This window comes from Trachemys scripta, chromosome 6, assembly GCF_013100865.1.
Source record: "Trachemys scripta elegans isolate TJP31775 chromosome 6, CAS_Tse_1.0, whole genome shotgun sequence".
Classification (NCBI taxonomy): domain Eukaryota; kingdom Metazoa; phylum Chordata; order Testudines; family Emydidae; genus Trachemys; species Trachemys scripta.
In genome coordinates, this window is record NC_048303.1 from 26,619,973 (window position 1) to 26,640,437 (window position 20,465).

The window sequence follows — 20,465 nt, forward strand, 5'->3', positions numbered from 1 at the left end:
AGATCACTGTGGATACCTCCAAAGAGCCCGAGTCACAGTCCCTGATGTGAACAGCAAGGAAGAGAAAGGGGACGAGGAGGAGGACGGGGGATAGGCGACTGAGGAATCCGGCTCTGCAGCGAGCCAGGACTTATTTTTGACTCCACCCCAGTCTGTCCATTCCTGCCAGTCAAGCACAGGGAAGCTCAATGCAGGTCAAGAAACCTTAGGTAAGTGTGTAGATGAATTTTACATTACAGGGATGGCAGGACACAGAGCTCCTGAGCCAGATAAGGAGGAGAAAGAAGAGAACTCAGGATGACATATTCAATGAGATCCTGCAAGCCAGTGCTGCATTAGACTATGAGCACAGGGCCTGAAGGATGAACCTGGAGAAGGAAATTACGGAGAGAAGGAAGGGCTCAGGAGTTCCAGCAGGAAAAGAAGAGCGAGATGTACCAGGACGCAATCGGGCTTCTCAGGCAGCAAACACAGATGCTGCAGCAATCCCAGGCTCGCCTCCCTCCACAGCCCATTGAGAACTTGATATCGGAACCCTCCTAGACCCCCCGCAACATTCCATGTGGCATCAGAGGTCACTGCACTACCCCTACCACTCCATCCCAAGGAACGTTAAAGACAATCACAGCTTCACATACAAGGACCTGTGAAAGCCAAGGTTGGTGTATGTGTAGGTGAAATGGTCATGAATGTTCTTCATCAGTTCTATTCTCGTAATTAATTAAGGTTTATTAAGTTTTAAACATATTTGTTCTAAAATGTCACTTATTTTTTGTACAGAATTATTTTACAAAATAAATTTATATTACTTAAAACATAGGTCATCTTTATTAGTTTGCAACATCTGCTTCTGAGTGCTTTGCAGGGCTGAAAGCAACCAATTCAATGTGATATAACTCATGGGATAAGCCACAAACAAAATTAATAGATAAGGTTACATACCTACATGTAAGGCAATCACCACACAATTCCTAACAGGCCACAAAAGAGCAGAGCCAGGTAGAGCACACTACAGCAAAACACTATTAGTGGCTCACTGTTAAAATGTTCTTTCAAAGCCTCTTCTAATAGCCCTTATGTCTGGCTGTTCAAACTCAGCTGACAGCCCCTGCACCTCAGTAGAAACTTTTCCCCCTTCGCTTCACATATATTATGCAGGACATAGCAGGCAGCTATAACCATTGAATATTTTTCTCGCTGAGGTTCAATCTTATGAGGAAAACAACACCAGAGTAAAACAACAAAGCTTCACCAAAAGCACATTCAACTCTTACTCTGCACCTGCTGATCTGGTAGTTGAATCATTGTTTGGTGCTGTCGAGATGATCAGTGTATGGCTTTCTGAGCCCGGGGTCACCCAGGATTACTATTGGCATTTCAATATTCCCAGTGGTAATCTGCTGGTCAGGAAAGAAAGTCCCTGCATGCAGCTTTCTGAAAAGTCCTGTGTTCTTAAAGATGCAACTATCATGCACCTTCTCTGAGCAGCCCAAAGTGATGTCAGTGAAGCAATCTCAGTGATCCACCAATGTTTGTATAACCATTGAAAATTAGCCCTTTCTCTTGATGTATTCTGTGGCAAGATGGTCTGGTGCCAAAACAAGGATATGCCTGCCATCTGTTGCTCCACCTTGCACATCCAAAAGTTCTGTAGCCAACGCTCATCATCCCAAACCTACATTTAGTTGTGATCCCACGAATCAGTGCTCGTTTCTCAGGCCCAGGAGCAGCACTCTATCATTTGCCGCTGCTCCATGAACACCACCAACAACCTTGAATTGGTTCTCACTATGTCCCACAGCAATCTGTCCTCCAAGAAATCATCATGTTCCCCACTGATTCGGTTCTTCTTGTGGCTCTGCAAACACTGCAGGATCATGCGCCCTGTGCTTGCAATGCTCATGACACTAGTGCAGGGCTGTTCAGGCTCCATGCTTCTGTCAGAGATGGTGGACAGCGAGGAGGGCTGCACAGGTTTGAAAAAAGGTGCAAAAATTATGCAATACATATGACATTATGGGATGGAGAGGATTGCAAACTGAGATCTTGATTCTTGCTTCCCGTCATCCCTGCATGACTCGTTTTGGACCCATCATGCATTGCAAAAACTTCCCAAAAGACAGTGCACTGGACTGTGGTGAGGATATTTACACATTGTGCACCTCACTGTACATCACTACAAGCACTCCTGGTCAGTATGTGCTGCGCTGATGCAAGGAGACAAAATATGTACGCACACAAGCAATGTAATAACTATGGCAGCTTTATGCTGATATAACTTGCATTGACATAAGTTTGTAGGGTAGACATGGCCTGAGTTACGCACCTAGATTCCAATATAATGCATGGGGAGAGATATGCATCTTAGACTCTGATCCAGAAAGCCAGCATGGTAGGTGGGGAGCTGCCTAAGCTAGCAAAGGGGAGATGATGACAAAAAGGTGTGTGCTAAGCCCCACACCTCTCTCATGGAGGTTGGCACCAAAGTCCAGGCTGCAGGGAGGTGCATAGCTCTACTTGTGATCAATGAACTGGGGGAACATAGGCCCTTGGCCACCTAAATTGTGTGCCGGGTCCAAAACAAAACAGCACCACCCTTATAGCCTTTAGCATAGTGGATAGGTCACTCACCCCGGATGTGGGAGATCCCTGGTGACCTTTCAGGTGAGTGCCTATTGTAGCATAGGGAATATTCTATGTGGGGCTCCCTCAGTCTCTCCTATTGAAGTTGATCCATTTAATTAAATGCTTGTATAAGTAACTATTAATTGGGCCAGAGAGGTGGCAGATTCTTGTTCAAATCTCTTCTCCCACTCAGGAGGTGGAAGGACTTGAATTGGGTGTTTCCCACATCCTGGGTGAGTACCCTATCCATGAGGTGAGCATACAACACACTGCACACAGCAGCATGAATGAACCCTTAGGCTTAGGCCATTCCAAAGGTCTTAGTCCTGAGTGTAAAACAGCTGTTGCCATTGCTAACACAGTGCACTCAGGCTACATCTACACTAGAGGGGGGGGTCGATTTAAGATACGCAAATTCTGAATTCGACATATCGCAGCCGACTTACCCCGCTGTAGGGACTCTCTAACATTGCAGTTTTGTTAGAGGTCCTTCATTTTCCTCGTCAAATGATTTATGAGACCGTTTCTGAAGGAGCTATTTCTAGATTTGGCCTTCACGGTTGGCCAGATATATAAGAATCTGTTTACAAGTGTCAAATCAATGGAATGCTAGCAAGTAAATGTAAAGGGAACTAGACAGTCATGTCTGCTAGTGCTTCACTTTGAGTTTAGAAGTTTTGAAACAAAAACTAACTTTTTACAAATGTATCTGTCTTTTGGGTCAGTTAAGTTAAAACACAAGTGACTTTTCAAGTGACTTCAGAGCTGATTTATTAAATTAAAAACCAGCGTGCACCAGTGAACCCTACAGTGATAAATCAATGCCCAGTTTTACTCCTCCAGAGCCATAGGGAGGCATTAACATGTTGCGCTGATGAACACGTCTTTTCCTAGTTTGGTCTTTCTATTCTGCTCTTGCATGCAGGCAGTAATATAAAAGACAATGACCCTGTTCATGGAGAAAGAGCAGATAAAAGTGATACAGATATGGGTACAATTTTAAACACAACACATCATTCTGTATGTATAATTTGGACATTATGACTTTATAAACTATCAGACATGAACTCCTCCAAGTAGGAATTGAAGATTATGTCAACTAAAAGGTACTGTTCCTTTCCAATAATGTATCATATTAGATCTTTGACTCACTGTCACTTTGACCCACAATGATGGAGTATTTATAAATAAATAAATTATTTATAAAATAAATAAATAAATTAATGGAGATGTCCCATCTCCTAGAACTGGAAAGGACCTTGAAAGGTCATTGAGTCCAGTCCCCTGCCTTCACTAGCAGGACCAAATACTGATTTTGCTGCAGATCCCTAAGTGGCCCCCTCAAGGATTGAACTCACAACCCTGGGTTTAGCAGGCCAATGCTCAAACCACTGAGCTATCCCTCCCCCCCTACCAGAGGCCTCACTGCCTTGACACATCCTACCCTATGAAGCTGTCCTTTTGAAAGAGACTAGCAATAAGTTCTGATGCCAGAGGTTGACTAAAGAATTAGAATCAGCTCCTGGTGGAAACAGTAAGACTTGGTCCTTGTGACACAGGCACTTCTTGATGCTAACTAGCAAAGGGCACAGGGGATACATAGAATTTTACAGGGACCTGTTGGGTCAGATATATGCATAAGAATTCACTAAAGGGTGGCATGTGAGGTCTCTGCCACCAGCCAGTAATGCACAGGTCATCATAATTATTACAAGATGTATGTATGGAGGATATTTAAGGAGTTATGTATCTGTACTGAAAATTATGTTCTTAAGGTATGTGAGTTAATGCAAATCACCAGAAGGTGCTACATACGTTTCTGTTTGGACAGGGGGTAGTAGATGCTTATCTCTATCTCTGGTCATTGCATACTGTGTGCCTCACAATGCAAGTCTGTTTGAATGCTGAGCGTCCAGTTAATCAAGATTGAGAAATTGATAAGAGATGACAAAATCTCCAGGAAGGAACACACAGCGGGAAGGCATCCTGTTTATGACTAAGACCAAAGTATTAGTCTGATATATCAGGAGAATGCAAGAGGACATAGGGTATCCTTCACTAAGGAGAAAATGGCAAGTGTGATCTCTCTTATGAAAGGAGAATCATTGACAACCTGATTGGAAAATTCTGCAAAGACTTTAGGTGAGCTAAACTTCATTAGATAAGACAGTATCTTGTTAATTAAGTCTAGACTCTGGAACACATTTTGTGATTTTATTTTACGTGTAACCATTCGTTTCCAAAACTTTTACTTGCTATTACTAGAGTCTTATACTTTTTAAAATAAATTTGTACTTGTTTTCACTATAAACATATCTAAATGCTGTGTGTTAAAGAGAGCAGTGGTCTGAAGGGAGACTGGTAAGTTGGTGAGCACTGGTTCTTTGGCAGCAGTCAATCTGCGAATACCAGGACTGTCCAATGGAACAGGGGTTGGATAGTACAGGGAGGACTCAGGAGTTGCAGTGTGCCTATTGCTAAGCTGTAGAAAGAGCAGCTCACCATGGTCAGAGATCCCATGATGGTCAGAGGAAATGCTACAAAGACACACTGAAAGCATATCTTAAGAAAACTGATGTGGACATCACAAGCTGGGAGGAGCAAGCCACCAACCGACCCCAATGGCACCATATCCTCCACCAGGCAATGGCCCGCTTCGAGGAGAAGCGCCTTGCCTTCGAAGCTGAAAAGAGAGAGGGGAAGAAAGAAAAATAAACTTTCTCCCAGCAGATTTGCGATTCCAGGGTTGAACTCCTGAGTCATCTCAGGACCCATATGTAAATCTGTGGTAGAGATCATTCTCGAATCAAGGGATCGCCAATCAGAGAGAGAGCAGGGCCTGCTTAGGCCTGCAGGGGAGCGCTTGCGTTGGCAGAGGCTGATGGATCAGGGAGCTAACATATGGCTGGGACAGACAAGTCTTCCTCATGCTAAGTGTAGGGGGTAGCAAGGTGCCTCACAATCCTGGGTACCCACAGGAAGCATCAAAGTCCTCCAGTGGCTAGAAGGGCCAGGAGATGGCAGAGGCTAATCAGGCCCCAGAGTTGGCTGCTTCTTTCAGGGAACCAATTCTGTGTGAAGCTGTGACAGGAAAGATTGGTTCTCCCTGTTTGCCTGGAACATACATAGCCTAAGCTGCACACAGGCAACTACCTCCTGCAGAATTCTCAGGGCATGTCTGCACGACAGACTTAAGTAGACCTGTGTTAGGTTAACTTAAGCCACCACAGTAACTACTGCAGTGGCTGACATGCACACTACCCTCCTTCTGTCGGTGGTGTGTGTGACAGGTTGGATCACAGAAACCCCCTTGGGAGCTGCCACCCAATGTACCAAGACTACCCCTGTTCCTGTTTTCCCTGCCAGCTCAGGACTCCAGCACCCTGTCTTGCTGAGCCAGACACTCCCAGACACTGTCTTGCTGAGCCAGACACTCTTCTGTACATTTTGTAAATTAACTCATTATACTAAAAATACAGTAGCTTGATTTTGTGCCACAGATTTCTGCTCCAACAAGAAACTGACCTGTAAGGGCCTGAAACCTGCTACTGCTTGGCAACGGGACAGCATATAGATCGATCATATAGGTATCTCAGACAGGGTGCTCTGCTAGTTATTTTCTTTGTATCATATCAGCTGGCCCAGATAAATCATACCACCACTAACTGGAGTTATAGAGAAAATTTTCCAGCTAAGGTACATTTTGCTACTGCTGGACTGAATGACCTCTTGCAGCAATTGTAGAAAATCATAAACTAGACTGTAAATTGTTAACATGAAACAATCAGTTTTGTCAACTGGGCTTTCTGGCAAAAGGGATGTGTAGGGCTCAATCCTGCTCCCGTTGAATTAAAATAAATATCTCCAATAGCCGGAGATGGGACATTAGACGGGAAGAGCTCTGAGTTACAACAGGTGTCTGTCTAGTGGGTCTTCCTGACATGCTCAGGGTCTAACTCAGGGGTCGGCAACCTTTCAGAAGTGGTGTGCCGAGTCTTCATTTATTCACTCTAATTTAAGGTTTGCGTGCCAGTAATACATTTTAAAGTTTTTAGAAGGTCTCTTTCTATAAGTCTATAATATATAACTAAACTATTGTTGTATGTAAAATAAATAAGGTTTTTAAAATGTTTAAGAAGCTTCATTTAAAATTAAATTAAAATGCAGAGCTCCCCGGACCAGTGGCCAGGACCCGGGCAGTGTGAGTGCCACTGAAAATCAGCTCGCGTGCCGCCTTTGGCACGCATGCCATAGGTTACCTACCCCTGGTCTAACTTATCACCATATTTGAAGTGAGGAAGGAATTTTCCCCCAGGTCAGATTGTCAGAGACCAGGCAGGGGTTGGGGAGGGGAAAGGGGCTAAGGGGCTGCCTTCCTCTGCAGCATGGGGCATAGGTCACTTGCTGGTGTGAACTAGAGTAAATGGTGGATTTTCTGTAACTTGAAGTCTTTGAATCACGATTTGAGGACTTCAGGAACTCATCTAGAGGTTATGGGTCTATTAAAGGAGTGAGTGGGTGAGGTTCTGTGTCCTGCAATATGCAGAAGGTCAGACTAGATGATCATGATGGTCCTTCTGTGTAAAGTACAACACAGAACATATTGATGTTCAGTAAACAATAATTCACATTCTCTTAGGGCTCGTTTCACAAAAGGACTTAGGTGCCTAGTGGCCACTTTTGGTACCTAAATCCCAAAGTCAAGTCCTACTGGGATTCACAAAACCCCTGCTCATCTGCTGCCGAATGCTGTAGGCACCTAAAATGGCTTGGTACCTAAATGTTCACAGTAAATGCTGCCTAGGTGCCTATGTTTCTGCCAGTTTGCATGCACATTGCAGTCTCACCCTAGGCATCCAGACACCTAAGCCCCAGAATGATGCACAAACTGGGACAAGACAGGCATTTCTCCACCTAACTTGCCTGTGGGGTACGAGCTGGTAAGTGTGCTCAGAGCTTGCCTACCAGATCAGGCCCTCATAGATGAGATTACACAAAACAGCCAGGGGAGGATGCCAAAGTCTGGGCTGGAGGGATGTGCCTCCCTCTGCTTGGGATTCTCAGCTGAAAACCCTTTTGTGGTGTTGGGCGTCTATGTCATTTTGAAGAGGAGCACTATGACCTCCCTCAGAACTTTTAGCCCCGTGTTTCGGGTACTCACCTAGGATATGGGATACCCCTGCTTCAAGTTCCCCTTGCACTTGAGGAGAAGGCATCTGAACAGGGATCTGCCACCTCTGTCTCAGGTGAGTGCCCTACCCCCTGGACTATAGGATGTTCCGATGTGGGATTTCCTCAGCCTCTCCTATGGAAACTGTTCCACTGTGGATACACAATTAAAAAAATCGTTGGAGCAGGAGGACTGGATCCTGGGTCTCCCGTGTCCCAGGTGAGTACCCTAAACACCTGGGCTAAAAGTTCTGAGAGAGGTCATTGTCCTCATCATCATCAAACTGGCATAGGTGTCCAACACCAAGAGATCTGAGATCACCAAGTGGACGGAGTGCCTCCCTCTAGCCCAGACTTAGGCACCTATGTCTCTGAGAGCGGTGAAGTGTGGGACACGCCCCTCACCTTGCAGCTCCCATTGGCTAGCTTAGGCAGGGAGCCACCTAGCATGATGTCTTTTCCAAGTCCCATTCCGATGCACCTATCTCTCCCCATTCATTGTATAGGGATCCACCTAACCCTGGCTTTGTGAATACCACAAAATTAGGCGCTTAAAAGTTAGGCATGATGACACAGAGTTCCTTTATGAATCTAGCCATTAGTCCCTTTGCCTTGAATTCCTCGCTGTCACATGCAAAATGTGCCACATGTGGGTCCCTAAGTTTGTAGGAATTCAGTGGGCTTGGAGAATGAAGGACACTAGTGTTCCAGGAACTAACATACTTATGAGTACTACATATGGACAGTTACTTTTTTGGTTCAGTTTGATTTGGTTTCCACTCTTGGAATATGCCAAGAAGCTGAAATCTCACACATTGAATCCTATGAACTTGTCTATGTTGTTACTGATTTTTTGGATGGTGATATTAATTAGCTATTAGTCTTAGTTTCTTCTAGAGCAGTGGTTCTCAAAGCTGGTCCGCCACTTGTTCAGGGAAAGCCCCTGGCAGGCCGGGCCGGTTTGTTTACCTGCCACGTCCGCAGGTCCAGCCGATCACGGCTCCCACTGTCTGCGGTTTGCCGCTCCAGGCCAATGGGGGCTGCAGGAAGCGGCGCAGGCCGAGCGATGTGTTGGCCGTCCTTCCCGCAGCCCCCATTGGCCGGGACGGCAAACCGCAACCAGTGGGAGCGGTAATCGGCCGGACCTGCGGACGTGGCAGGTAAACAAACCAGCCTGGCCCACCAGGGGCTTTCCCTGAACAAGCGGTGGACCAGCTTTGAGAACCACTGCTCTAGAGTGACTGTAAATATGAAGTTGAGTTGTAACATCTAGGGTAATGAGAAGTTATATGCTGTTGCTGCTCACTTGCTCTCTCTTTGATGTCTTTTTCACCTAAGTATTCTATTAGAGAAGTTTTTTTTTTTAAAGTTAACAACAAAAAAACACAGGGAAACACTTTATGTATAAACTACAAGCCAGAGTAGTAAAAAGTACAACTAGGAAGATATGACAATGTTTATTCTGTTTGTGCTCATTATGTTTAAAGCTCTTATCAGAAGATGGATAGTCTGCAGAAAGTAGGGGCTTTCTCCTGAATTTCTCCAAAACCCTACTTGATTTCAATGAATCAGAAATGTAGGATTGGATCCAAGATTCCAGATTTGAGTGTTCACACTGTATGCTGTTTTAGGGCCTGATCCAATGCTTGTTGAAGACATAGAAAGACTCATATTTTTAAGTACCTGATCTAAGATCCATTAACCGTACACAATCCCTTAGTGCTAGTGCCTATATTCATTTACCTTTGGAGACAGTGCCATCTTCAATGACCCTCCAAACCAGCTGCACTCCAACAAATAATGTACTTCGAAACACCCAGGTTTAGACTTTGGGATGTTGGAGCTGGGTACTGTCAGGGACAGGGCATCAGCTATGGAACACCTTGCCAGAAGAGATCAGTCTGAGCCCATTCCTGGCTGGGATTAGGTCCTTTACAAGAAAGCTTTTCGCCACGAATGACAATCAGCATACAAAAAAAAGAGAGAATATTTATGCTCTTTCACTTCCCATCCCAGGGAAACAGGGAGAAATTCACCATATGTTTTATTGACTTGGAATGTCTTAATTTTATATAGGGCTTAGATACCAATGTGATAGGTACCTTAGGCGCTCCACAGTGAACGAGAGTGTGTGCATGTTTTAGCCATTGTTCTTACTTTAGATTTCACTCTCTCTCTCTGCTTCCTTCCCTCTACATTTTCTCCTTTCTTCCATGTTTACCTTGATTCCTCAGGGATTTTCTTCTTTAAGGAAAATTCTCTACTTCTCTCCACTGAGTTTGTTTGTTTGTTGTGCAATTATTCTGCCTTTTATGCAGTGTTAAGGAATGCTTTTGTCTGTAACTTTGGACGAAGTAACCCAGACAATCCACAACCCAATATTCTCATATGGTGAGCAGAGATGCCATTAATTCTTGCTTTTATTTTTACATTCAGCATGTACTGTACATTACCAGCACACAGTACAAGTCAAATCATGGTCTGAATGTGCATTTTATTAATGTGGCTCCTCATGGGAAGCTATACTGTGCAATAAAAAAAACATAAATGGTATTTTTTCTGCTATTAAATGTTTGGAGGAAATGAGGTTAAATGAATACTTCTCCGTTGGGATGGTTTCATATGTTACATTGAATAGGAAACATTAATTATAAAGGTGAGGAAACGAAGATATTTAATCATTTGGGCACCATACAGTTTGCACTCACTCCTACTACATCACTGTAAAGCAGCAGTAGAACATTCTATGTCTCCATGGAGCTGGTATTTTCTGTATCTTTCACCATTACTGTAAAGTAGGGAAACTGAGGCATGGTCAAATTAAATAATTTATTTCAGGCTACCTAGAAAGTTTATGGCATAGCAAAGAACAGAACCACACTCTCCTAAAGCCTATTTATATACCCGAACCCACAAGACCACACTCTTTCCCCTAACAACTGCCCTTTTCATACCATCTATACTCTTCATCCACAGGAGCCCTTAATAGGGCCTAATTGGAGAGGGGCATTGTACTAATCAAAAATCCTGGGTCAAAAATGACACCAAGAGGGCACTAAGTCCCCATGGTACAATTACAACAACAAAAAACCAAGAAATGAAATAATGGAGCTAAGATGTATAAAAGAATATGAACAATGGGATAAAACACAGGAGAGTGTTCTTGGTTTATTTATATAGTGTGTTTAATATAAAGGAAAATAGTTATGACAGCTTGTACCAATAGCTCCACACTCAAGAAAAACAGAATGATTCTGGGCTTGAATCATATCGCACTTAAACTGATATAAATCTGTATTATTTAACGCCACTGAATTCAATGGCATTACACTAGTGTGTAAAAAGCTTTAAACCAATGCAAGATCAAAATAACGCGCGATGTTTCAGAGGGGATGAGAGGCAGAGATGGACTTACATTTATCTGTGATGGGAAAGTTCCTATAAGAAAGTTTTCTTCACTTGAAAGTGTTGCATTTTTAACTATGCTGGCGAAACTCCCCAGTGTAGATGTAGTTATACTGGTATAAAGGTGTTCTTGCCAGTATCGCATAGTCCAGTTCAGCAAAGCAAAATAATCCATCCCGGTATAATCCATCAACCTTTTATGCTAGTATAATTGTGTCCACAGTAGGGCTTTTACCAACATATCCATGTTGGAAAAATCATATCCCAAACTGGTATAGCTATGTCAGGAAAACTTTTAAGTGTAGATCAGGCCTTAATGTTTTTTAAAAAAACATGACAAGCTAATCATGCCGAAGATGGTGGCATTCAGCAGTGGCTCCAGCAGTTACAGGCCAGGTTCTGATATTGTTTGGCACATTAAAGTGAATGGAATGACTTGTGGATTAAGGTGCTACTCAATGGGAATAATGGTTTCAGACTCTGACCTTTGATGTGATTAGACATTTGTGTGCAGCAAATATATAATATGAAAAGCATGCTCAGTCATCTTTCTAACTACTGTGCATTGCTCTGTAGCATCAGACTGACAGCAAAAACAATCCACAGTGGTGACATGTTAAGAATGGCTATGGGATGAAAATCAAGGATATAGAACAGAAAAAAGGTTGAAAGGTATCTAATTGACTAGAGGCGCTTATAGGATGTGTCGCTGTAGAAAGCACTCACGAACAAAAGCTGTCAGAATTGGCTTCTTTCTTTATTATGCATAAGCAAGACTTGCCCAGCTTCTTTGGCTGATTGGAGAGGGGTTGGTTGGAGGATAGGATGGCACAAGAGAAAAATATAATGTGGGTGATCCACAAAGGCTTAAACACCAAAGTCTTGGTTTTAGGCACCACTGTGATCCACAAAACCCCCACTTGGCTGCAGCCTAACCCCGTGGGCATCTAAACTCACCTAAGTTTTTTTCCTCTGGGCACTGAAGCCTCACTCTTGGCACCTGGGCGCTCTCCCCTGCCTGAGCATGGGCACTACTGCCTTATGATACATGTCTAGATGCTTGTCTCTTGCCTAAACCCTAGAGTGATTTGCAAACTGGGAAAGACAGGCATTCAACTGCCTAAACTGCATGCAGAGGCCCCATCTGGTAGGTGGCTTCTGAGCATGCCGACTGGATTGGGCCTTTCAGGAAAGTTTACACAAATCATTCAGGGGTGAGAAGAACTTCCCTTTATCCTAGTGGACAGGACACTTGCCCAGGATCTGAAAGACCTCTGTTCTAGTCCTTCTTCCTCCTCCTGTGGAGGAAAGAAGGAATTTGAAAGGGCTCAGTGGTCATCTCTTAAGTGAGTGCCCTAACCACTAGGCTATAGAGTCATTCTAAATATGTCCCTGACCCAATTATTTAAGTACTGTATCACATTATTTAATTAAAATGGAATAATTTCAATAGGAGAGACTGAGGGAGCCCCACACCTGGTTAGTCCATCGCCTAGTGGTTAGGGCACTCACCTGAGAGGTGGCTGATCCTTGCTGAAATCCCTTCTCCCCCTCAGGAGGAGGGGAAAACTGAACTGGGGGGTTTCCCACATCCCGGGTGAGTATCCTGTCCACTAGACTAAAGATTATAAGGAAAGAGAACTTCTTCCCCCTGGCTGTTTTTGCTTTGGGTCCCACATAATTTAAGCGACCGAGTGTCTATCTTCCCCCAGTTCCTGGACCACAAGTAGAGCTAGGCACCTCCCTGCAGCCCAAACTCTAAGTACCCATCTCCAAGAGAAGGGTGGGGCTTAGCACACACCCCTCTAGGCAGTATCTCCCATTGGCTAGCGTAGGAATCTCTCTGCCTAACATACTGACTGTGGATTGCATTCTAAGGTGCCTGTCTCTCCCCCACTCATTGTATAGAGAGCCTAGACACCTAACTCAGGCTTTGTGGTGCTGTTCCTGCGATTTTCTAGGCAGCTAAAATTTAGGTGCTGTGATGCTCAGCATTACAATGCCTTAGTCCCTTCATGGATCCCCTTCAATATATGTATTCACTTACTAAATGACACAATTAATTTCCTTGTTTCCGTTGAGATAGAATCTTGACATTTGGTACACTCATACTTTCTAGGATGCTGAGAAAAGGAAAAATCCCCAAATTGAAATTTGACTTTTCCATCAGTTATCACCAAAATACCATCAGTCATTTCATGTATGCAGTGTAATTGTATCTGTGTTGGTCCCATTATATTAGAGAGACAAGGTGGGTCAGGTAATATCTTTTATTGGCCCAACTTCTCTTGGTGAGAGAGACAAGCTTTCAAGGCACACTGAGCTCTTTTTCAGGTCAGGTCTCAAAAGCTTGTCTCTCTCATCAACAGAAGTTGGGCCAATAAAGATATTACCTTCCCTACCTTGTCTTGCTGCTAATCAGTCATTTCAATCAGTTTCCACCCATGCAAGCACCCTTTTTATGTGGCAACAGTTTACAAATATCACATGAGGCCTCCAGTTTGGAGAAATGAAATACCAGCTAGGTACACACGTATCTCTGTAGGAGTATGTGGAAATCAAGGTTTAGGCCAGCATTTCCAAACAGACCAATAGAGAAATCATCTTCCAACTGACATGTGGACTGTGGTGGCAAACATTAGTAGCACAGAACAAGTAAGCCAGCATACCCAAACAGAATCTATGTGGCCACCCACTAATAAACTGAGCATTTTATTTCTAAAAACAGATTTTCCCATTTTTTTAATAATGAGAGAGAAGACAAGTGGGTGGTAGATGGTTACTGATCATTCATTATGTTGTTCACTTGTATAGAGCAGGGAAGAGAAATGAATGTCCTGATCCCAGCCTCCACCCTACCACAGGAGTAATAACTTTATGCATGTGTTTGCAGGATTGAGGTCAAGGCTCTGTGGGACTCTGGCAGACCAGATGCCAGCCTATGTCAAGGCCCAGAGCTTCACTGAACACTAACAAGTACATAGCTGGAAACCAGTCTGGCTTATCTCTGGGTTAGTACAGTTAAAATAGATAGCAGTGTTATAAGAATGTGTTTAGTATTTAGACTTTATGGAATTCTTGTGGGATGCTGCATGTATTAATCCTACTTAGAATATCTGTATCCCATGGTATAAAGTTATATTGAGTGTTTGCATTGTAAGTCTCTGTAATTGTGTAATTCACTAAACAGGAAAAGAAGCATTAATTAAGGTAAAGTGCTCATCCTGCACAGAAGATGTCCAATTGAAGGCAAATGAGGTATTGTGTAGCATCAAAGGATAGTGATGTCATTGATTGCATTACCTCCTCCCAGGAAGGGCAGACCTATGCATGAACTCATCCCATCAGCTTCAATTCTGGCATGAAGGGGATAAAAATCCCTGACAAGGAGAAGTTGGGTCTCTTTATGCTGTCTGGACTCTGAGGGGCAAAGATTCCCAAACATAAGCAAGAGATTCTAATGCTGCTTGGCATGGGACAGACCTAAAGGATGTATAGAACTGCTTATTATAGAAGCTTATATTACCTTTTTAGATCTAAGATTGTAACTCATTTGTGTGTGTATGTTTCCTGTTTTAGAATTGTAAATAACTCTAGTTTCTTTTCTTAGTTAATAAATCTTGAGTTTATACTAGATTGGCTACAGGTGTTGTCTTTGGTTTGAGATCTGAGTACAATTAACCTTCGGTAAGTGACTGGTGTTTGGGGACTGGGAGTAACCTAAATATCGTTGTGATTTTTCATGTAAAGTCACCATCTACTACACAATCCCAACTTGCTTGAGAGTCAAGATAGACTGGTTTCAGAGTGGTAGCCGTGTTAGTCTGTATCAGCAAAAACAATGAGGAGTCCTTGTGGCACTTTAGAGACTAACACATTTATTTGGGCATAAGCTTTCGTGGGCTAGAACCCACTTCATCAGATGCATGGAGTGGAAAATACAGTAGCAGGTATATTTATACACAGTACATGAAAAGAGGGGAGTTGCCTTACCAGGTGGGGGTCAGTCTAATGAGACAATTCCATCAACAGTAGAATACCAAGGGAGGAAAAATCACTTTTGTAGTGATTTCAAACAGTTGACAAGAAGGTGTGAGTAACAGTAGCGGAAAATTAGTATGGTAAAATTAGGTTTTGTAATGACTCATCCAGTTGCAGTCTTTATTCAGGCCTAATTTGGTGGTGTCCAGTTTGCAAATTAATTCCAGTTCTGCAGTTTCATGTTGGAGTCTGTTTTTGAAGTTTTTTTGTTGAAGAATTGCCACTTGTAAGTCTGTTATTGAGTGACCAGGGAGGTGGAAGTGTTCTCCTACTGGTTTTTGAATGTTGTAATTCCTGATGTCAGATTTGTGTCCATTTATTCTTTTCCGTAGAGACTGTCTGGTTTGGCCAATGTACATGGCAGAGGGGCATACAATTTTTTTTTATTAAAAACCTCAGATATTTTAATTCCTCTTTGACATCACAGGGATTTCTACACTTGCAAATCATAGTAATATTATAAGGTACCCATTATGAAGCACATGGAATTGAACAAGTAACAGAGTGTTAGAGTTCACTTAATGAGCATATGGCTGGAGCTTCTTTACGTTACTGCATTTTTTTCTGACTAAATCCTCCTCTTGTGAATCTACTTCTTGGAGATATTTAAGGCCCCAATTCTACAAATGCTTATACACAAGCTTAACTTTGTGCAGATGGGCAGACCCTTGACTTCATTGGGACAGTTCAGGTATGTACAATTTAAACAGTGAATGGTTGTAAGATCTGGGCCTAAGTCTCCAACTTCATCATCTTGAATGCAAATTTAATAAATTAAAATAAACTGAATTGGGGTGCAATTATAATTGTTCCTATTATAACCTTTTATTGCCTATACAGTAGTGTTTTGGGTAGCTACACAAAAGTGAAAATCATATTAGTAACTGTAGACAAAGACTAGTTAAATACCCACTGAAAATGTTCCAGAGGGATGACTGATAAAATTTAAGATTTTGTATTGCTTCGTTAACCTTGCATATAGATCCTAATTACTACCTTGCTTTGCTATTGTTCATCTCTATAATTGTACTATTTCACTCTGCAAAGCAATTTTTGAGATCGGGATTGTATGAAAAACACCAAATTTTATTATAGTATTCTTGTTTTAGCAATCCCAAAGTGCAGGAGGTTTGTTTTGTTTTAAATCAAGCCCTGTATTGTGTGTTTCATTCTTCAATTTGTATTTCTTGATCAACTCTGATTTAGTTGGCTGTAAGTCAAGCTTTTTACTTTTTAAAAAATTCTCCTGAAATGATTGTTGGTAAAATGGTAAAACGCTCATGCAAGAGTGACTTTACAGGAATAAAATGATATTGGATGCAGAACTGATTTGCCAACATTGCCCACAATGCGAATAACCACCCTGTCCAGTACGTACTCATAAACAGGATGCTTTATCTTCCTCTCCAACTCGAAAAAGTCCCTGGAAGAAAGCAGAGGGAGGCGGCATTGGGTGGAGGGCTGCTGTCCAGAGGTGGCAGATGCATCCTCATTCCCGTCCACCTTTAGCCCAGGCGCCCTCCCTGAACTTGGCTGAGTGATTTTAACTGTTTCCCTTTAAATTGCAGCTCTGAGCCCGCCCCGCACACTGCCTGCCGAGGAGCCAAGGAGCGGGGTGGTTTGCACAGCCCAGGTGCGGTAGGTCTATGGGGGACATGTACCGGCTAACCGATCTCCTAGCTGCTAACCCCGGGCACTAGAGAGCGGGGCACCCGGACTCCGCTCTAGCCCGAAGAGCCTCGCTTTGTTGTGAAGTCCCGTGGAAACGCTCTGCACTATCCAATATTTCCCTCTAGTCGGAGCCCGCAAGCCCCAGGGAAGTGACACGCACTAACTCCAGCTCCTCACGGGCTGGGCAGGGAGCAGAGCTCCCGGGAACGCACTGAGCCGCTTGGCCATCTCCCAGCCTCTTCCCCTGCCCCCGGCCCAGAAGCCAGCCGCTAGGCTCGGCCAGGCATGAGTCCCTCTTGAAGCAGCCGGGCCCACCCTCTCGCTCCCACCCCGCGCCGCCCCTCTGCAGGAGGCTGCCAGCCGAGCGGGGCGCAGGCGGCAGCAGCGGCCATGGGGCCAGGAGAAGGCGGCTGGTGAGCGTCCCGCGCCGGGACAAGATGGGGGGACGTTATTAGCGGCGCAGCTGCCGGGACAGGAGCTCCGTGCATGGTGGCGGGCGAGCGAGAGCCGCCCCTGGCGCCTTACGGCTGGGAGCTCGCTTGGAGAAGTCAGGTACGGGGCAGCTGGGCTCGGTCCCTGCTTTGCGCGCTCAGGCGCTGGCTTTGCAGGGCTGCCTGCTCGCCCGCAGGGTTGTTGTTCCGCGGGCCGGCGAGTGTAATCCGATCCGTCCCGTGCAAGCGGGGGTGTGGGCAGAGGGGTCGCTGCGGGCACGCTCGGCCCTGCTGCTGCGCTGCTATTTTTAGCGGTGAACTCCTGGAAGTTTGGACGCGCCAGCGAGCGCCGCGGGCGGGTACCGATGGGCCCCGGGCTGAGCGCTGACGCTGGCCCCAGAGCGGGCTCCCTGCGGCGAGGAGGTGAGGCGGCACGCTGGTGAGTGAGTGAGTGCACCACGGGCTGCCGGCGGCTGCTGGGTCCGGGGAGCCGCTCCTCGCCCGGGCGCGCACTGCCCTACGGAACGCCTGGCGACGTGGTGCCCGCGCTCTCCCTCGCCCCGTTCACGCACAGGCAGCCCCTGGGGGTGCGCTATCGGCGTGTGAAACTCAGGAAAGTTTAGCCAAATCAGCCCGGCCGGGGGGAAGGAGCCGGGGTGCTGCTGATCGCGGGGCGGGCAGCCTTGGGCCAAAGGCGGGCGGGCAGGGGGCTGGCCGGGCTCAGACGGGAGGTGACGCGAGCCGTGCGTGTCCGAGTGGGAACGCTAGCGCGGCACAGGTTTATCGGTTGTTTGGTTCGCTGTCCCTTGGCCAGGCTTGTGCCCGTGTTAACGGGGATGCCGTGGTGGCTGTAGTCAGTGCGGAGCGCAGGTCCCAGGTGGGCACAATGTGCAGTGCAAGCCCCTAGGCGATGCTGGTGGGCCCCTTGCTCCGTAGGAGGGGGCTGGCCGGGTGGGGGAATCGCTTTTTGGCGTGGCTACAGGGGGATCCTGTAACTTTTGAGGGGGGGGGGGGGGCACAGTTTAAAGGTTCTGCGACCACCCCACAGCATAGCATCCGGATCTACAACAGAGGTTTCCAAAGAGGGGGACGTGCCCCAGTGGTGGGGGCAGAGGAACGTTTGGGGCAGTGGCGCCAGGCAGGGCTAGGGGAGGGGGCATCGCCTCCACCCCCTGACTCACCTCAGCGGCCACCCAGCCTGTCTGGGTTGGGGGGCACAACCAACAATTGTAAGCCAAAGACGGGTCTAAAGCTTACAATTGTTGGTTGTGGCCCCCACCCAACCCAGACAGACTGAGTTGCCCCTGAGGTGAGTCGGGGTGAAGATGGCACTCCTGCCCTGAGCCCTGCAAGAGCTGTCCTGAGCCGCCTGGCATTGGTCTGAGTGTTCCAAGGGGGGGCGAGCCCCACGGTTTGAAAACCTCTAATAGAAGCTGTGCTAAATGGAAGGCAGGGTGAGCCTCACTGCAGTGCCAGGGGAGCAGAGGTCCTGCTATAGGAATGGGAGAGCGGCCTCTGCCCTGGGAACAGGCCTGGGGTATTTGCCTCAAGGCAGTCTTCAAAGCAGGTGGTGGGAAGCACTGGGACTCCAGCAACAGGGAAGGAGAATAAGCCCCATGTAGCAGGCTCAGCTTACAGCCAGCCGCCCTGCTGCTTCCTCCCTCTCTGTGCTGCATGGGGACATGGTGAGTGCTGATGCCAGGGAGAGCTGCTGCCTCCTGGATGCTGGCTATCTGTGGGAGAAGCATGCCTTTCCCACTCCCATTGCCCTGGGACTGTGGGGCAGAGTCTGCTGCAGCCCCTCCATATGGGTCCCCTCCAAACATTTAGCTAAATGGAAGGCAGAAATCTTGGGGGGAAGGGGCACGTGACCCTAAGTCATCCCCCACTGTTGCCTCTACTTGACTAGACTGCCCAGCTGTGGTGGGAGTTCTGGTCAGTCTTTCCAGATTTAACCGCCCCCATTCCCAACTGCCCCAAGTTTCTTTATTACACAGTTCTAACTGTGAACGTATGTATTGCTCTTATTATCTTGTTATAACAAATCAGAACCCAGGCTATAGCCAGGTGGGATTGATACTCAGAGATTGCCAGTCTTCCTGTTTCTGTCTGCATTTGGTAAATCTCAACCTGTTCTCTATCTCCACCCTTGTGGCAGTCACATGGGGCTTGGGTAGTGAGCTACAGTAGCTGGCATAAATTCAGGCCCCAAAGATTTTGCTGAAGTGTTGCTGTTGCTTGAAGTAACAGGCATGAAATACATTGTGACTCTCTAAAAATATTTGTGGGCAGTGATGGGAGATAATGGGAGAACTTTATTGAAAGGAAAACTGTGGCCTTGAAAAATGTAGGAGCTGTTTTACTTTGAAATCATATTCTTTAGATAAATCACTCTTTGTTTCTATGGGATAGAGTTCCCATCAGACAGCAAGGAGTTTTCAGGGAGTGCCATCGCACCAGTATTTGCTCTTCTCATCAGATTTGGCTGTATCTTGTGTGTATCTGCAAAGCAGTGTTTGATCAGTAGTGTTTCTTTCTTTTAGGCTATAATCAAACTGAGGCTAGTGTGCAATCAGTGCTCTGCTTTCCATGGAGGGCATAAAAATAAAGTGTTTGTATTTTGTATTTACTGTACGTGCTGCATGTGAAACAAAATTGAAAGAAGTCTTTTTAAAACAAATTCCACAAATGGAAGTTTTGGAGCCAACCATATTAAGGAAAATGGAATAACTGCTAGAGTAGTTGGCGTTCACACACAAGAAAATCCTGAGTGCCAAGATTTAACTGATTTTTGCTGGAGACTGACTCAGACCCTCTGTTGCTTTAAACTAGCAGATGTTTATCATAGGTGGTTACTTCTTGGACAGTCATGGTAAATATCTTAACTCAGTATGTTTAATATATTCAACCACAGTTGCAGTTGACTCCTGCCATAACTGCAAGGCGCAGCCCCATAAAGACACCCTGGATCACATTTCTGCTCTGTTATTCCAGTGTAAATAACTGAAATAACTTCATTGAAGCCGAGCTCTTTTACACTGGTGTAAGTGAAAGCAGAATGTGGCTAGTGCTTAACAAATCCTCCTGTCAGCCTGCCAGCAAACATTTAATAAGATCATTGAG

At 45.4% G+C, this 20,465-nt stretch overlaps 1 protein-coding gene across 5 annotated transcripts in view; it reads left to right on the plus strand.

Annotated features, from left to right (window-relative positions):
- The first annotated feature begins 16,854 nt into the window (after positions 1 to 16,854).
- The window catches only part of GHR (growth hormone receptor), a 189,851-nt gene continuing 186,240 nt past the window's right edge, over positions 16,855 to 20,465 (plus strand). Inside the window, exon 1 of one of the 5 annotated variants that reach the window (XM_034772994.1) lies at positions 16,855 to 16,873. Coding sequence is in view for 1 of the 5 variants with exons in the window: in XM_034772991.1 (XP_034628882.1) it covers positions 17,708 to 17,765 (58 nt within the window). In the remaining 4 variants the exon portion in view is untranslated. Of the gene's footprint in view, positions 16,874 to 17,075; positions 17,464 to 17,617; positions 17,782 to 20,465 lie in introns of those variants that run through there. The other 4 variants (XM_034772992.1, XM_034772995.1, XM_034772991.1 and 1 more) reach the window with 4 other exon arrangements.